This window comes from Paramisgurnus dabryanus, chromosome 18 (assembly GCF_030506205.2).
Source record: "Paramisgurnus dabryanus chromosome 18, PD_genome_1.1, whole genome shotgun sequence".
NCBI classification, from domain to species: domain Eukaryota; kingdom Metazoa; phylum Chordata; class Actinopteri; order Cypriniformes; family Cobitidae; genus Paramisgurnus; species Paramisgurnus dabryanus.
Genome location: NC_133354.1, coordinates 24,528,110 through 24,544,778, shown reverse-complemented (window position 1 = coordinate 24,544,778; position 16,669 = coordinate 24,528,110). Strand labels below are relative to the sequence as shown.

The following is a 16,669-nucleotide window of genomic DNA, read 5'->3' as shown; positions in this document are numbered from 1 at the left end:
GGTCTGCTGTTATGAAAATAAAATCCAAACAAATGAAGCAACTCATTTATTAATCTTTAAAAATTACATAAGTGTGTGTGAATGAAACACAACTAATATGAATACAGTACACTCTTAAAAAATATTACTATTTATTAAGGGGTGTAATAAAGCAACACTGTATTTCATAAATGAAACTTCCAGCCGTCTTCAAATGCTTTGTGCCTCTTTTGGGTTTTATGGCCCATATTTCACTACTTAATTTTGACTGTCATGTATGACCCATATTTCCTCCATAATTCTTGCTGGTTAGGACAGGAGAAGTGAATTATGAGGATTTGGAAAAGAAAACTGGGTTGTGTGGTGAAAAAGAGAATAAAAGATGAAATAGGAGAGCAGCTCAGCATTTCTTTTGTAATATGGCCCTTTGTAACACGTTGGTCCTGCTCTATTATATATGAGCACCTTTTGTGACCACCGTCAAATTCGGCACACATTGCCCAGTGTTTTTCTAATCCTTATAAGCGCTATGATTGGATGTATGCTCGGTGATGGTATGTTTTAAAACTTGATGACCAATTACGCCACCTAGACCCATCAGTGTAGTGATGTACTAAATAACTAATTTAATCTGCAATAGCTATACTGTTGTTTATAAATGATAAATGAACATGAACTATACAAACAAAACATTTTTCAGTGTTATCAGTATACTTGGCCTCTTAAAAAGTTTAAGAATAACCTCCTGAATAAAATGTCAAAAAAAGTTTCCTTTGATACTATTCGATTTGTATCAAGTTGTGATCTACACTCCAAAAATGCTGTGTTAATGCAACTAAGCGTTAGGTCAGAAACTCTATAAAAATGATATCATATATATTTTTATGTCACTTTAACTTAACAAATTAAGTAAAACAATTTGAACTTGTTTTTCTAAGCTATGTCAACTTATCAAAGTAGGTTGAATTGACTTTTACAATTAAGTGGTTTAAACTTCATGCTTTATTTTTTTACAGTGAAGGGACAGACCCATCTGATGTTTATTTTGTCCCAATAACCCAGCATTTTGAGTTGAAACAATAGTTAAATTACATCCCATCGGGTTAACCCCCTGCTCAATGTGTGTGTGTACACAGTCACATTCCATGTATAAGTTACCATACACTGCGTCACCTTTACACTTCACTTCTCTTTTTATGAAATCATACTAATTAAAATAATGGGTTTGAAATACTGTGTGTGTACGGTTCACAATAATTCTGACAAAAATCAAACTTGTGAGCCAAAGCTTACATTCTGTCATGTAAAGCTCAGATAGCAGTGGTGATACAAGAAATACAGTTATACAAAAATATCATAAAAGTTTCTGCTTCATCTGTAGTTGTGTAAGAGTTGCAAGTTTCTGTTCTGAATATGAATATAAAAAAGGCAAAATCTGTGAACTGTGTACAAGACTTTTGCTGAGACATACTGTAATATACCCGCCTCTATCAATGAATATCAAAATATCTGAGTTTGAATCTGTTGAGTAAAGACACAAGTGGATGGGATGGATTGTGGACAGAAAAACTGAATCAAGTTGATTCTGAGTACAGGCTGTTGTCAGTGGTCACAGGGGCTCGATCTTCAACCAGCTGAGGTCATCCGACCTACAAACAAAAGAAAACACAGTAAAAAAATTACCACAGAAACTTAAAGGGATAGTTTACCGGAAAATAAAAATTCTGTCATGGTTTATGCACCTTCAGATTGTTCCAAACTTCTATAAATTTCTTTGTTCTGCATAATAAAAATTAAGATATTTTGAAGAATGTTAGTATAAAAGGGATAGTTCGGCCAAAAATGATATTAAACCCATGATTTACTCACCCCCAAGCTGTCCGAGTTGCATATGTCCATCGTTTTTCAGACAAACACATTTTCGGATATTTTAGAAAATGTTTTAGATTTTTCAGTTGATTAAATGTAAGTCCAAAAAAAGTGCATCCATCCTTCATAAAATAAATCAAAACGGCTCCAGGATGATAAACAAAGGTCTTCTGAGGGTAATCCACGTGGTGGTGTTGTAGAAATATCCATATTTAAAACTTTATTAACGAAAATAAATACCTTCCGGTAGCGCCGCCATCTTAGACTCTTCTGTATTCAGGAGAGAGTATTAGCGTAGTGTACGCACTTTTCTTAGTGACGTATGACAAATTCGGAGGGCGGGGGCACACAGCAGCAGCAGAGTAACCTCCGTAGGCTGCGTAAGCTCTCATCCTGAATGCGAACGCGACTAAGATGGCGGCGCTACTGGAAGGTATTTATTTTCGTTAATAAAGTTTTAAATATGGATATTTCTACAACAACACCGCACGGATTACCCTCAGAAGACCTTTGTTTATCATCCTGGAGCCGTTTGGATTTAATTTGTGAAGGATGGATGCACTTTTTTTGGACTTGAAGGTCGTGGACTATGGGTGGACCCCGTAACATTACATTTAATCAACTGAAAGATCTAAAACATTTTCTAAAATATCCAAAAATGTGTTTGTCTGAAAAACGATGGACATATGCAACTCGGACAGCTTGGGGGTGAGTAAATCATGGGTTTAATATCATTTTTGGCCGAACTATCCCTTTAAGCAAGCAGATCTGGGGCACCATTGGCTTCCATTGTAGGAAAAATAATAGTATGGAAGTGAATGGTGCCCCAAATCTGTTTGTTTATTATCTTCTTTTGTGTTCAGCAGAACAAAGACATATATACAGTTTTGGTGCAATTTGAAAGTAAATAATGACAGAGTTTGAATTTTTTGGTGGACTATACCTTTAATGCAGTTCCTTGGCTTGTATGTATGCCTATACGTATTAATGATCCCTCTTTAATAATTCACCATGTAATATTTTCTAATGTAAAGTTTCAGATGTTTTCTTGTTTTGCTTAGGGATAATATATTTTTTAAATGACAACTGGACATCCTTAATAAATTATATATGCAAAGTGACATTATGTGCTACCTAAACTTAAAAAAATCCTAGGTTATTTTCAAGCAAATGTCAGGTCTAAAGGAACCTGTTGGATTGTAATTTAAATTCTTCTAAGTTCTTTCAACCCAAAATGCTGGGTTGTTTTAAAACCTATTGTTGGGTAAAATAAAATTGTTTTGGTTTAATTTAAAGGGGACATATTATGAACTTTTTAAGATGTAAAATAAGTCTTTAGTGTCCCCAGAGTGTGCATGAGAAGTTTTAGCTCAAAATACCCCACAGATAATTTATTATAGCATGTTTGTAGATGAAAGCAAACTTGTGCCGTTTTGGGTGTGTCATTTAAAATGCAAATGAGCTGATGAAATAGATGGTGGGTTGTTGAAATCAAAACTTAATTGTGCTGTCATTTTTTTCTCTCTGCAGATAAAGCGGTGTATTAGTATTGTAAGATCCCCTTTTGACATCACAAGGGGAGCCATTTTTTCACATGCTTGCATGGTTTACCAAAACTAAGTTGATCTTTTTCACATTTCTAGGTTAATAGAAGCGGCGGGGACCCAATTATAGCACTTAAACATGGAAAAAGTCAGATTTTCATGATATGTCTCATTTAACCTATCTGCTTTAACCCAGCACTGGGTTGAAAATAACCCAGCATTTTACCACAGTTGCTGATATGTACTGTACGTCACTGTGAAGCTATAATAGTATAAAATGTGTATTTTATTTCTAAAAAAAAATACTTGGTTCATCTCAGTGAGGTCTGTATATGTTAAAACCGCTGAATTGGTGTTGCAAGTTTTTTGGCTCACTCACTTTGCCTCGGCCTTGGTTATCATTCGTCCCTCTGCCAACCTCTCCGCCACCACTGAAACTGCAGGTTCAACATTCAGTCCTGCTGCAGCCACGACTTCATCATGCCTGTTGTTAATATTTCATCGTCAGATTAATATATCATGTACGAATTTAGAAAGCTGTTGGTTTTACATGATACTGCTTCTTACTTGAGGTAAAGTGCCAAAAATTTCATGTTCTCAAATTTCCCTTTCAGCACCATCTCAGTGTATCCCTCTCCATATCCTGCACATATATAACTTTTAACACATTCACTTACATACAAATACCAACTTTGCACAGTATTTGTGAAATAAGTAAGATGAGCAGACCAGCGTATCGAATGGTTCTTCCCAGCAGGACGGTCCAATAGAATGGCACTGTGTTCAGCTCCACCTCTCTGTGCAGCATGCTGAAGGCTGCGATCCTTCCTAACAAAGCAAATATTTTATTAATATTTGCCAAATCAAACAACGTTTAACCTCTCTATCACATTTCTATCAATTGAAAACCCGGACTATTTCATCATAGTCCATTTTAAGTTTCATAGTTCCAAAGTCACAGTCATGCATTCAATAAAACGTGAAACTAAGATTGGCAACAAAAGTTATGGATTACCATGTGCCTGTGCTACCTGCCAATGGCCAATGTTCACTCTCTGGCCTTTAGCTATTTTCAGAGGGAAGGAGGTCAGATCTCCTGCACAGTAGACGTCTCTTATATTGGTCCTCATGTACTGTAAGGCAGGTGTACGATTCATTTTGAAGAATAAAGACATTGTCTGAGCTGAAAGAATGAGCTCTTACTGTACCTTATCTACAATGACATAGTTTTTGGAGTCCATCCTTATGGGACTCCTTTTCAAAAACTCTGAATTGGGATTTACACCTTGAATAGAGAGTTGGGAGGATGAGAGAGGCGTTTTAGAGAAAGTTGTGTCAGAAAAATAAAAAAGGTGTGGTGTATTTGACAAGGTTTAAAGTCTTTCAAAAGCATATTTTAATAACACACCTTTATAATATAATAATACAATATTGTTTATTAACTCTACATACCAATTCCAACTATTAACACATCCGCTTCAAGTATGGTGCCACTCCTCAGTTTCACAGCCTTAACCTGTAAAAAATATGTAGTTTTGCTACACTGTAAAAAATGTTTGTTGGTTCAACTTAAAAAAGTAAGTTACCTGGTTGACTTGAAATTTTGAGTTAAATCCACTTATTAATATAAGTTAACTAAAAAATTGTTGTGTTAACTAACTTACTTTTTTTAAAGGGGTCATATTATGAATGTTTTTAAGATGTAAAATAAATCTTTGGTGTCACCAGATTGCATATGTGAAGTTTTAGCTCAAAATACCCCACAGATAATTTATTATAGCATGTTTGTAGGTGAAAGCAAAAATGTGCTGTTTTTGGGTGCGTCCTTTAAAATATAAATGTGCTGTTGAAATGCAAACACTGATCACCATAATGGTGGTTTGTTGAAATTGAAACTCAATTGTGCTGTCAATAATTTTTCCCTCTATTTGCACTAAATAGCTTATTGTAGTAAGACTCGAACCTATGTCACAAAACAGGCAAATTTTGAAATACCTATTTTTTTACATGCTTGCAGAGAATGGTTTACCAAAACAAAATTACTGGGTTTTTCTTTTTCACATTTTCTAGGTTGAAAAAAGCACTGGGGACCCGATTATAGCACTTAACCCATATTTGTTGTTGGGGCCATTATTGGCCATTATTGCTTTGAAATTTAAAAAAAAAAACTCAACAATATATTGTGGGCAAATTTACTACCCTTTCGTGTTGTTAATGGCCACTAATTTAAACGGCTGTAAAAATGTATCAGATTAATATTTTTTTCCAAATTGTTTTGGATAAATCTGTTAATCAACCTCAGTACTGATCAAAACTACCAAATGTTTACAAAAATTCCACATTTTAACTCTTTAAACTCAAGTTTATAAGTGGCATCACTGATTTGGGGGAAAGAAACACAAAAATACTGATTTTCAATATAAAAAGTGATTGTGGTCTTGGGCATGTAAAGATTGGTAAAAACATTGGCTTTGATGCATTTTTAGTTTTTGTGCAGCATTAGATAAAAACAATTTCTCCCAAATGTATTGTTTTGGGCCATTTTTGCCCCATTGACTTCCATTATAATAACAATGTTTTTTTTTATTGCAAAGCCATGACACATTATTATCATGCATGTTTGATTCTTTGTGGTTTTTCCTTTTGCAAAGAGGTAAAATGTGTCATTTTTACTGTTGATCACCATGTGGCACCATTAACCCTTTAGTAAGCCTGTGCAAAAACAGCTTAATTCAAAGCCAATGTTTTTACCAATCTTTGGCATGCCCAAAACTTTGAAAAAGGTGAAGAAAAATCCAGTCCACAATCACTTTTATATTGAAAAACATTAATTTTGTGTTTTTTCCCCTCAAATCCGTGACATCACTTATTAACTTGGCAATTAAAGAGTTAAAATCATGATTTTTTTTTTTGTAAACATTTGGTAGTTCAACACAGTCTCACACCCATGGCGTCAATATTTGACGACACTTGACCATGCGTCAATATGTTGACGCGGAGGGTATACCTTTCGCGTCACTTTTTGACGAACTGGGGACTTCAATACTATTAGGTACGCGAAATTAAACAGTTGTCAACTGACATTGGGGTTAGGGATAGGTTTGGGTAGGGATGTCATTATGTAAATCTAACCCTAAACCGACGCGAAAATGGTAGAAAATGGTAAGAAAATAGGAAAGAGAATTTCACGTACCTGATAGTATTGAAGTCCCCAGTTCGTCAAAAAGTGACGCGAAAGGTATACCCTCCGCGTCAACATATTGACGCATGGTCAAGTGTCGTCAAATATTGACGCCATGGGGTGAGACTGGGTTGGGTAGTTTTGATCAGTACTGAGGTTGATTAAAAGATTTATGCAAAAAAATGTGAAAAAAAATATTCATTTGATACATTTTTACAGCCATTGAATTTAGTGGCCATTTTTTACGGCACGAAAGCGTAGTGAGTTGGAACAATGCACAAGGGTTAACTTCTTCCTCGCCATTGATGAGTTAACTCGTCAATTAAGACAAAGTGTTCCCTGTCAATGATGAGTATTTCCGGCTTTCCACAATACCGCTACTATCCACCAGGTGGCGCTCTTCTGCAACTTATAAAACCCGGAAGTATCGCCCTAGGGCAAACAGCTGTATGTCCATGTATATTTTGAGGAAAACTCTGAAACTGATCTCTATCAAAAGTCCTTCATATATTTATATATTTTAAAAAGAACATTTTCTGGAAGGCATTAAACTTCATGAAGAATGCTGGCGCTGGCTGGCAACTTTTTAAAAAAACACTGGCGGGGAAAGAGTTAAACATGGAAAAGTCAGATTTTCACGCTATGACCCCTTTAAGTTGAACCAACTTTTTACATTGTAATAAGTTAAATGAACTGGATAACATGCCATTCACCCAGTTTGCTTTCTTTATAATAAAAAAAGAAATAAAAGAAACTCCACACCCTCCTGTTCTCGCCTCGAACCTCAGCAATGGCGTCATTCATGTGAAACACCACTCCCCTTTCCTCCAGCATCTGAACATACAAACAAACCTGAATAATCTTGTTTCAATAACAAACCAGATATGTACACGACTGATATGTTTCACTTACTGTCATGGTGAGCTTTCCTATCTCTCGGCCCAAGGTCCCCTGATAGGGTAGCTCGGTGGCTCCAATGATCGTGATACTGCTGGCCATATCTATCATGTATCCTGCCACTTCCATTCCTTTAAATTTTACACATAATGGATGAGTCAGTCTTGCGATAATAATAAACATGTTAAAGAAATAGTTTATGTTGAAATGAACATTAGAAGAATGGCAGTATGTGTGTACCAACAAATGAAGTGCCCACAATGACTGTCCTGCAGCCTATACAGGCATAGTGGATGCTCCTGGCATCTTCAGGTGTCTCCAGCATGAACACGTTATCCAGGTCTGCACCAGGGCAATCCAAACATTTTGCTCTAAAGAATTAAGATGAAAATGTCTGTAAGTTTTGCATGGACAAAACTGGCAACTGCAAAGAACAACTAACACTCTAAATCCATCTGACATTAAAGGGAATGGGAGATGAGACTCTCATTTGTTTATTGCACGTTACACCCAAAACACACCCATTACTCATTATAAGAATAGGAACAACCCTTTTAGACTGTGCACCAGGCGCATAGACCATTTTTCCTATCGTTAAACTAGCAAAAGTGGATTCGGACACACCTTAAGTGCACTTGCGCCGTGTGCTTTAGACCATGCTTAGATCGTTAAAATAGGGCCCATGATGTATTGAACACTTTATTTTTACAGTGTTAAATCCTGCACACACCTTATCGTGAGATACTGTACATACCTGCACCCTGTTGCAATAAGGATTTGATCATAGCTCTGGATTAAGCCATCATCAAATGTCACTGTTTTCTTATTTGTGTCTATTGATAAAGCCTAGATATAGAAAAAGAGCAACACATGGTTTGTTTCATATAAATTTGATGACATGAAAGAGACAACATAAGATTTAGATCTCACCTCTTTTTTTAGCCAGACCTCAATATCATACCTATGGAAAAACTCCATTCTTCTCATCAGGAGACTGTCACTCTCCGCGTTCATTACCTACATCAGGATTTAAATTAAACTTTAAAGTCAGTCAGATATTAAATGTGTTCTCAGTTTGTCACACCACAGAAAATGTGTTATTAACCACCCAAAGAAATTTGAATGATTTAAAAAACCGCTTAGTAAATAAACTAAGTAAATAAAACCACTAAGTAAATAAAATAAGTTATCTCTGCTCTCAAACGCTGGGGGCGTGTCCCCTGTTAGCACTGAGACCACGCCCACTCATTGAAAAGCTGCTGTCTCTTTAAACTTTCAAATACCGCTGGAACTTGCATAAATGCACACGATTGTTTTAGGGGCGGGGCCATGCTTGTTGGCTCCAATGCATCATCGAGCCACCATTTTAGCCCCGCACAAATAACACAGAAATGTAGAAAAACTGTTCAAAGGTAACTCTACAATTCAGTACTACATAGTTCACAGTCTTTGTAACGTGATTCAGCGATACATTTATAAAATTTATAATTCACTTTACATGAAATTTAAATGTAGGTAAAACAGATCCATCAGATCTTAAACCATCAACTTTGTCTTTGTGCTTATTTTTGTTAATGTTTGTTCATTTGTAACAGCACCAAGGATTGTTTTACTGGCTGTTCTGTTTTAAATTGTTAACAATATTGATATAATTTATTTTTGTAAAGTGCTGATGTAGTATACCATATACAAATCATTCAAATCTCACCTTACTTAGTCTGGTTTTGTCATATGGAAGGAGATCATCTCTAGACACCATGATAATTCTGCCACCGTAGTTTTCTTGCCGAAGTGTCTCAGCACAGATCAGGGAAGCTGCCCCTGGACTCAATAAATCATTAATACTTTCTTCATGAAATGAAATAAATGGGATCTATACACACAGGTCAGATTCAAGCGTTTCTCTCTCACCTCCTCCTAAGAGCATCACAGTTTGAATTACTCCTTCATCTCTTTCTCCCATCCACTTTAATCTCTTGGGTTGACCCTGAATCTGCACAGAGGTCAACAGGAGATAACAGATTTTTACGGACATATAGAAATGATGGAGTGAGTTTACTGACTACACTGTAAAAAGTTTAAACAACTTGGTTTTGCAAGTCATTTTGTTCTAAGCGTTGACCTGTGATAAGTTGACATAACTTGTAAAAACAAGTTGAAATTGTTTAACTTAATTTTGTTGAGTTAAAGGGGACAGAGAATGAAAAACCATTTTAACCTTGTCTTTGTTGAATAATGGTAGTCTACCCGCATTCACGAACATACAAAAAGTGCTAGACATGCTAAACATCTCAGTCTCATAGAAATTCCTCTTTTAGAAATGTCAGCCAGAAAACGGCCCAATCTGAAAAACTGATGCTTATGACATCACAGGCATCTCATTGCCCCTCCACTTTAAAATAATTGGCTACATTTTTTGAGTGGCAGCAAAGTCGGCCAATCAGTAATGAGATTGCAAGTTAAGCCAGTAGGAGGAGCCAAATAGGTGCAAAACCACTTGTTTAAAATCCCCCACCCTAATAGAGCTATCTGAGAGAGGTTTTTAAGAAGCTTCTAAGGCATTACAGACCCAAACAAAAATTTGTCTACATGTCACATCACAGAACAAGGATAAATACCCCGTTCAATCATTCTATGTCACCTTTAAATTAAAACTACATGTTGATTCAACAAAAAATGCTGCATTTTTTATTGTGTACTGTCAAAACTGACCAAACTAATTATATAATTTAGCCAAGTATTAACTAATTATTATATTTTTTATTTATTTTTTAGGGCTTCCTAATGACTTCCTAATGACTAACAAATGCAGTAAATTGAAATAATTTGGTTTTGTATGTCAATTCAACCTACTATTTTAAGTTTTGGCTTTAAAAATTAACTTATAAATTAAAGTTAAATTTTTTTTACTTGTTTTTTTAAGTTAAAGTAAAATAAAATAAACAAAATTGCTGCAGATTTTTTTGGCGCAACTAATCGTTTGCAGAATAAAAGAAAAGTTTATGTAATATATGTGGGTGTAGTGTGTTATGTGTATATATAAATACACACACATAAATGTATATATTTAAAAAATATTTGCATGTGTATATTTTTTGCATAATTTATATATACATATTAAATATTTTAATAATTGTCATAAAAGTTTAATATTTAATTTAGGGTTTTCAATAATCATTGTGGAACTTTACCTTTCTTTTAACAGACACGTAGACTTTGCTGTTTTCAATTTTTACCTGTTAAGGTCAGACAATAAAATTGTTAGCATATTGTGAAAAAATTTACTATTTAAAAACAACACTGTGGTTTAACTTTATAGTACACAATTATATCATTAACTGCACTGCCATGATAAAATGGTCCAAAATGGTTGGTATTTGCCACTGTGGCGGTACCCGGTAGCCTTTCAAAAAGTACACTTTTGCACCTTAAAAGTGCACATTAGTACCTCAAAGGTACATATTTGTACTAAATGTATACATATCTTAACCTGGCTAAATGGTACATATTAGCACCTTTTTAAAGGGTACTGCCCTTAGACATTATATACATAGACACCTCAGGACGTGCTGGAACGTAATCCAGCGTCGCCACCATATTGGTTAGGTCTCCTCACTGTACGCTAGCACCAGAGTCAATGGGATTCAACGGAGAGCAACTATGCCCGTATTTTGTGCAGCTTCTGGTTGCAATAACCGGTGCAGTATTGATAACAGATCTCATGGAATTATCTATCATAAGTAAGATTGAACAATATTTGTGGTTATTTTACCATTTATAATATTAAATCATCGTAACTTCAGTTACTTACGTGTAACCAAATTGTTTGAAAATCTAGAAAAAAATTAGGAAGTTATGATTATTGTAGTTGGGGATACAAATTCATCAGTAGAAATAAATGCAGGGGAGCGCACTGGGGACCCATCTGAGATGGCGGCCGCACTGATACGTCAGCTTCAACAGGCAGCGTCAGTTTATGAGACGTCTACGTATATAATGTTTATGGTACTGCCCCCGTGACAACTTGGGACCATTTTGCTACAAAAGGTTCTACATAGTGGTGCCATAGAAGAACTATTTTTGGTTCTCCAAAGAACTATTCAGTTAAAGGTTCTTAACCCGGTTCTCATTTGGCCCGAACCAAAGGCAAAAAAAACTAGTAGGTCTGGTTCCGTTTTACACAATATGGATTGCTCTGGTCTGAACCAAAATGCAGTTGCGTGATAACATCCACATCACTCGTTGGCCAGAAGTTACACCGCTGTTTATATAGTATAGTTTTGTTGCTCATGCTAACTGTCAACAAACACTTCCTCATCACATAATCCACAGTGCTGCTGAATATGGCAGTTGGATTAGTTCAAAAACACACAGTTCATTTTGCTGTTAGGTATGTTCGAGGTCAGATCACGTTTTCACCACAAGCGACCGCTCCAGAGTTCCCTTGAAAGTGTACCGCGACCACCTCTTTAAGGAGGTCTCAGTCCTCTTGTTTGGTCCGCTTCTGGCGCGCACACAAGTTCGATTACTGAATTCTCACCTGCCCAAACGAACCGCACCAAGGGGGATAACGAACTCTGGTACGATTCAACTGAACAAAATAAGTCAGGTGAGAAAGCACTCTACAAATGGTTCTTCTATGGCATCATGTAGCACTTTTATTTTAAAGAGTCTATGTGTGTGTCTATTTATTGCAAAGTGCCTTGTGGCAGGGCAAACAGTCGATTCCAGGATACTCCTCCACATCTCCAGTCTTCACATTGAAACAGGAACCATGCCAGGGACAGCGAACCCTGTGACCTGACAGGACACCTGCAGAGGAACCATACATTTCAACTGTTATCAGTGGCGGCCGGTGACTTCTTTGTCGAGGGCACACAATGCGAAGCTCTTCACAACATGTATGTGTGGCTCGTCATGTCAAAATATGTGTTCGGCACATCACGGCGCTTCGAATGGGTTTATGATAAAAGAGACGCTCAATTTGCTAGATACTCTTTTATCTTAAACCCTTTCGACACGTGCAGCAGGCATGTATTTTGACAAGACACATGATGCACATGGTTCACATGCAACCAACACATATTTTGTCACTGTCCACCACTTACTGATATATTACAAAACCGCAAGATTTTTCCACTTAACTGTTATCTATATGGTAAAATCAATGTGTAATATAATAATTTATGAGATGGCATTTTCTCAGTATGGTCCTGTATTTATTCTTCCTGTAGCTCAAATGGTAGAGCACTGTATTAGTGAATACACATACTATACTAATAAAATGTACACTGTAAAAAAGTTTTATTTACCTTTGCTCAGTGCAGCACCATAGTGTGTGCATTGGTTGCTGATGGCACTGTAAACCCCATCACAGCGTACCAGCAAAACATTGTGTTGACCCACCTCCACCTCCATCATTCTGGATCATGAGAAGAAGTCACATTCACAAATCTTACATTTGCTCACTTTAATTAAAAAATGTAAGGCAAAAAAAAACTTTTAGAAACAATTTCGATTGGTTAAACCTAAAAAATGCAATTTCTTTTAAGTTAATTAAATTTACACTTAACAGTGTATTTATTCAAAACATCCCTCATAAGTATGAGACAAAGATGTAACTTACTCTCCATCTTTAAGGTGTGACTCCACACAAACCGCCTCTGTCACCTCCTCCTCCTCTTGATCCAAACTGACCTTTAAATCTATGACAATAACATTCAGGATTCATCAAAAATGCATATTAAAAGTCAACACATCAATGGGTTTGATAATATTGCATTTCACCTGAGAACAATTTCAGGGAGAAAAGCATATTAACACAATGATTCAAAAGTCAACAAAATTATGAAAGAGTTTATATCCGATAGAGACTTCCCACAGCTTGTGAATTTTCACAGCTCATCCAGTAGTCATAAGGATCTTAAAAAATAAATTGATAAAGATTGCGCTAACAAATAGCAATTTCCAGCTAATGTAATATTTACAGCAGAGCACAAGAAAAAAAATTCCTGTCCTTGTCAAGACTTTTAAAGACTTTGAACATTTATATGACTTTCACTGTTTAAATAACTGTTTGAAATCTATAAATAACATATAATACTAAAATATATTTAACCTATATTCATTTTATAGTGTGCATTCAAAAAATATTGCATTGTTTTAACCCATAGCTGAGTACATTTTGCAAAAAAATCAAACAATAGGTTATAAATAAACCTATACTTGGTTGCTTTAATACATGGTTGGTGGGTTTGTACATGTATTTACCCAACCATGGATTAAAAAATCATGTATTTTTTAAGTGTGGAAACCTTGTAGATATTTGTATAGGCTATATGTTTTACAAATTTTGTACAAAGTGAATTTTACAAAGCATAATTATTATAAAAATTAGGGCTGTCCAAAGATTAATTGCGATTAATCGCATACAAAATAAAAGTATGTTTTTGCATAATATATTTGTGTTCAATGTGTGTAATTATTTTGTATATATATAAATGCACAAACATGCATAATATAATATAATATAATATAATATAATATAATATAATATAAGGTAATATAATATAAGGTAACGTAACGTAACGTAATATAATATAACATAAGGTAACGTAACGTAACGTAACGTAACGTAACATATATATAATATAATATAATATAATATAATATAATATAATATAATATAATATAATATAGATTTTTATAGATTTTATTATATATCTAAATGTAAAAAATATATACATAAATAACATGTTTCTTAAATGTATGTGTGTGTGTGTTTATTTATACATAATAATAACACACAATTCACACGCAAATATATTACGCAAACACAAACTTTTATTTCGTATGTGATTAATCGTGATTAATCTTTTGACAGCTCTAAAAAACATTATAAGGAAACCCCACCCCTAATCCAACGTCACAGGAGTGAAAGAAAATCGTACAAAAAACGTACAAGTGTGGTCATACGAACTAATACGAATTAGTCAGCTTGTAAAATACGCACAATATTCAATTGGTTAGCGTATTTAGTATAGACTGAGGCTTTACGTTTATAAGTATGCAAAGAATGCAAAGTATATGTGGACACACATGGACGACCGAATGTTCAACAGATGCTTCAGGTCATTTTAAAAAGAGTGGTGATGAAAACGTATAATGCATTAAATAAAAATATGTAATGTAACAGAACTCCTTTAACATGATAAACACTGTAGTTTATAGATGATTGAAAAATAAAATTTAGTGCTAACACACTGTGAAAGGTGTTAAGTATTCATTCAAATTAATAATAAAAAATATCCTAATAATACAAAGCCCTAATATTTAAATAAATCTCCTGATAAAAATTAGATGTATTTATTGATTTATCTTGAAGAGAAAAGAATACAATTAAATAATGTGCGTACCTGATCGCTCCTCAGACATCACACAATTGATTTGCGGGAAAGGGATTGTCCAAAAAAAACTCTTAAAAACCTTTTTCAGGTGACGGCTTTCCAAAACCCAAACTCTCTGGATGGCCGTCATGAATGTAATGATTGGTTAAAGAGTCTCCAATCACTGAGACAAAACTGTCCATTAGACATTATATTATCCTGATGCTTAAACTCACTTGTTACACCCCTCAAGAGGCCACATTTAATGTTTTTGAACAGAAAAAGAAAACTGTGTTTCCAAAGCTGTTAGTCAAAGGGATTGCATACATTGTGATGAGAGTGCTGAGCCAGCAACACACAACAATAGACATGTGAGTGTAAGGCAAAGTAACTCTCTCTCTCTCTCTCTCTCTCTCTCTCTCTCTCTCTCTCTCTCTCTCTCTCTCTCTCTCTCTCTCTCTCTCTCTCCTCTCTCTCTCTCTCTCTCTCTCTCTCTCTCTCTCTCTCTCTCTCTCTCTCTCTCTCTCTCTCTCTCTCTCTCTCTCTCTCTCTTTCATAGTAAACCACTCACATAGTTACAGTTTACAATAGGAATGTATACGAACATTAAACCATATGCTATAAGTCAAGACATGGTCTGTGTTGTCCTTTACATAAACAAGTTCATAGTATAAAATGTGAAGCCTTCTGTGAAATCCTGGCTTAAGTCTAATTATTAGGAGCATCAAATTTGATTTTACTCATTGATTTCACATCGATGTCTTTAAAGGAAAAGAAAAGTAAGCAGTAAATGAATATAATTGAATGCTGAATCTTTTAACCAACAACTGATAGACTGTAAGTGGCCACTAGAGGTCACTAAGTTTACCTTTCCATTGAATGTCAATCACATTACCGGGTTGAGACTGCAACCCCGGAATCTGAATAGCGACAGATGGTTTCTCTGCTTGTGTTTTCTTGCTTGTGTCCGGGGGACTTGGATATGCTTTTTTGATTATAAGTCAGCGATTGTTGCAAGCAGCATTATATTGAGGATTTGCAGTTGCACCCCTTGGTGAGCGGAATGAGGTGTGTAGTTTGTAGACACAGCCCATAACCCAGCGGATTATGCATCTAGAGGTCTTCTTGTTCCCAGTGGGAGCACTATTCCAAACTCAAGTCCTCTTCGTCACCTCGACCCCATTTTGGAGGAGGGACTTATTCGCGTTGGAGGAAGACTTAAAGGTTCCACTCTCAGCCAAGAACAAAAGCACCCCATCATTCTCCCTAAGGACAGCTACATTACCAAGCTGATTTTATCCCATTACCACGAAAAGACCTGTCATCAAGGTCGAAATCAGACTATGAATGAGCTGCGAGCAAACGGATTCTGGCCTCTCGGTGGGAATAAGTCAGTCGCCAAATTAATACATGAATGTGTGAGATGCCGGAGGCTCAGAAGACCGACTGAAGAGCAACGAATGTCTGAACTCCCCAGAGAGCGCTGTGAAGTCTCTGCTCCTTTCACATTCTGTGGAATGGATTGTTTCGGCCCATTCATCACTAAACGAGGCCGCAAGGAGTGTAAGAGATATGGACTTATCTTCACATGCTTAGCTTCTCGAGCAGTTCATCTTGAAATGCTGGAAGACATGACCACGGACGCTTTTATCAACGCCTTGAGGTGCTTTATTAGCCTTAGAGGAGCTGTTAGTCACCTTTACTGCGATCAGGGCTCAAACTTCGTGGGTGCGAAGAACGAGTTAAAGGAAGCGCTCAAGCAATGTGACGCAGAGGCTTTGAAAGCTTTTCTTGCGGACAGACAGTGTGAATTC

General features: G+C 35.8%; 1 protein-coding gene across 1 annotated transcript; it reads right to left on the bottom strand.

The window, feature by feature from the left end:
* Positions 1–31: 31 nt before the first annotated feature.
* On the bottom strand, positions 32–14,934 carry aifm5 (apoptosis inducing factor mitochondria associated 5). Its single transcript, XM_065287430.2, has 19 exons — positions 14,886–14,934; positions 13,097–13,175; positions 12,783–12,892; positions 12,173–12,282; positions 10,662–10,706; positions 9,382–9,463; positions 9,179–9,291; positions 8,401–8,487; positions 8,225–8,316; positions 7,711–7,841; positions 7,486–7,601; positions 7,336–7,407; positions 4,845–4,908; positions 4,601–4,677; positions 4,408–4,525; positions 4,122–4,220; positions 3,960–4,035; positions 3,772–3,876; positions 32–1,628 (listed from the first exon to the last, which is right to left on the bottom strand). The coding sequence occupies exons 1-19, from the start codon at positions 14,902–14,904 to the stop codon at positions 1,589–1,591; spliced, it is 1,635 nt and encodes a 544-aa protein (XP_065143502.1). The 5' UTR covers positions 14,905–14,934; the 3' UTR covers positions 32–1,588.
* Positions 14,935–16,669: the final 1,735 nt, after the last annotated feature.

Coding starts and splice junctions, on each gene's coding strand:
- aifm5 (XM_065287430.2), bottom strand. Junction 4,526..4,600: donor ACTATGTCATTGTAGATAAG/GTACAGTAAGAG, acceptor CCTGCCTTACAG/TACATGAGGACCAATATAAG. Junction 4,036..4,121: donor AAGAACCATTCGATACGCTG/GTCTGCTCATCT, acceptor ATATATGTGCAG/GATATGGAGAGGGATACACT.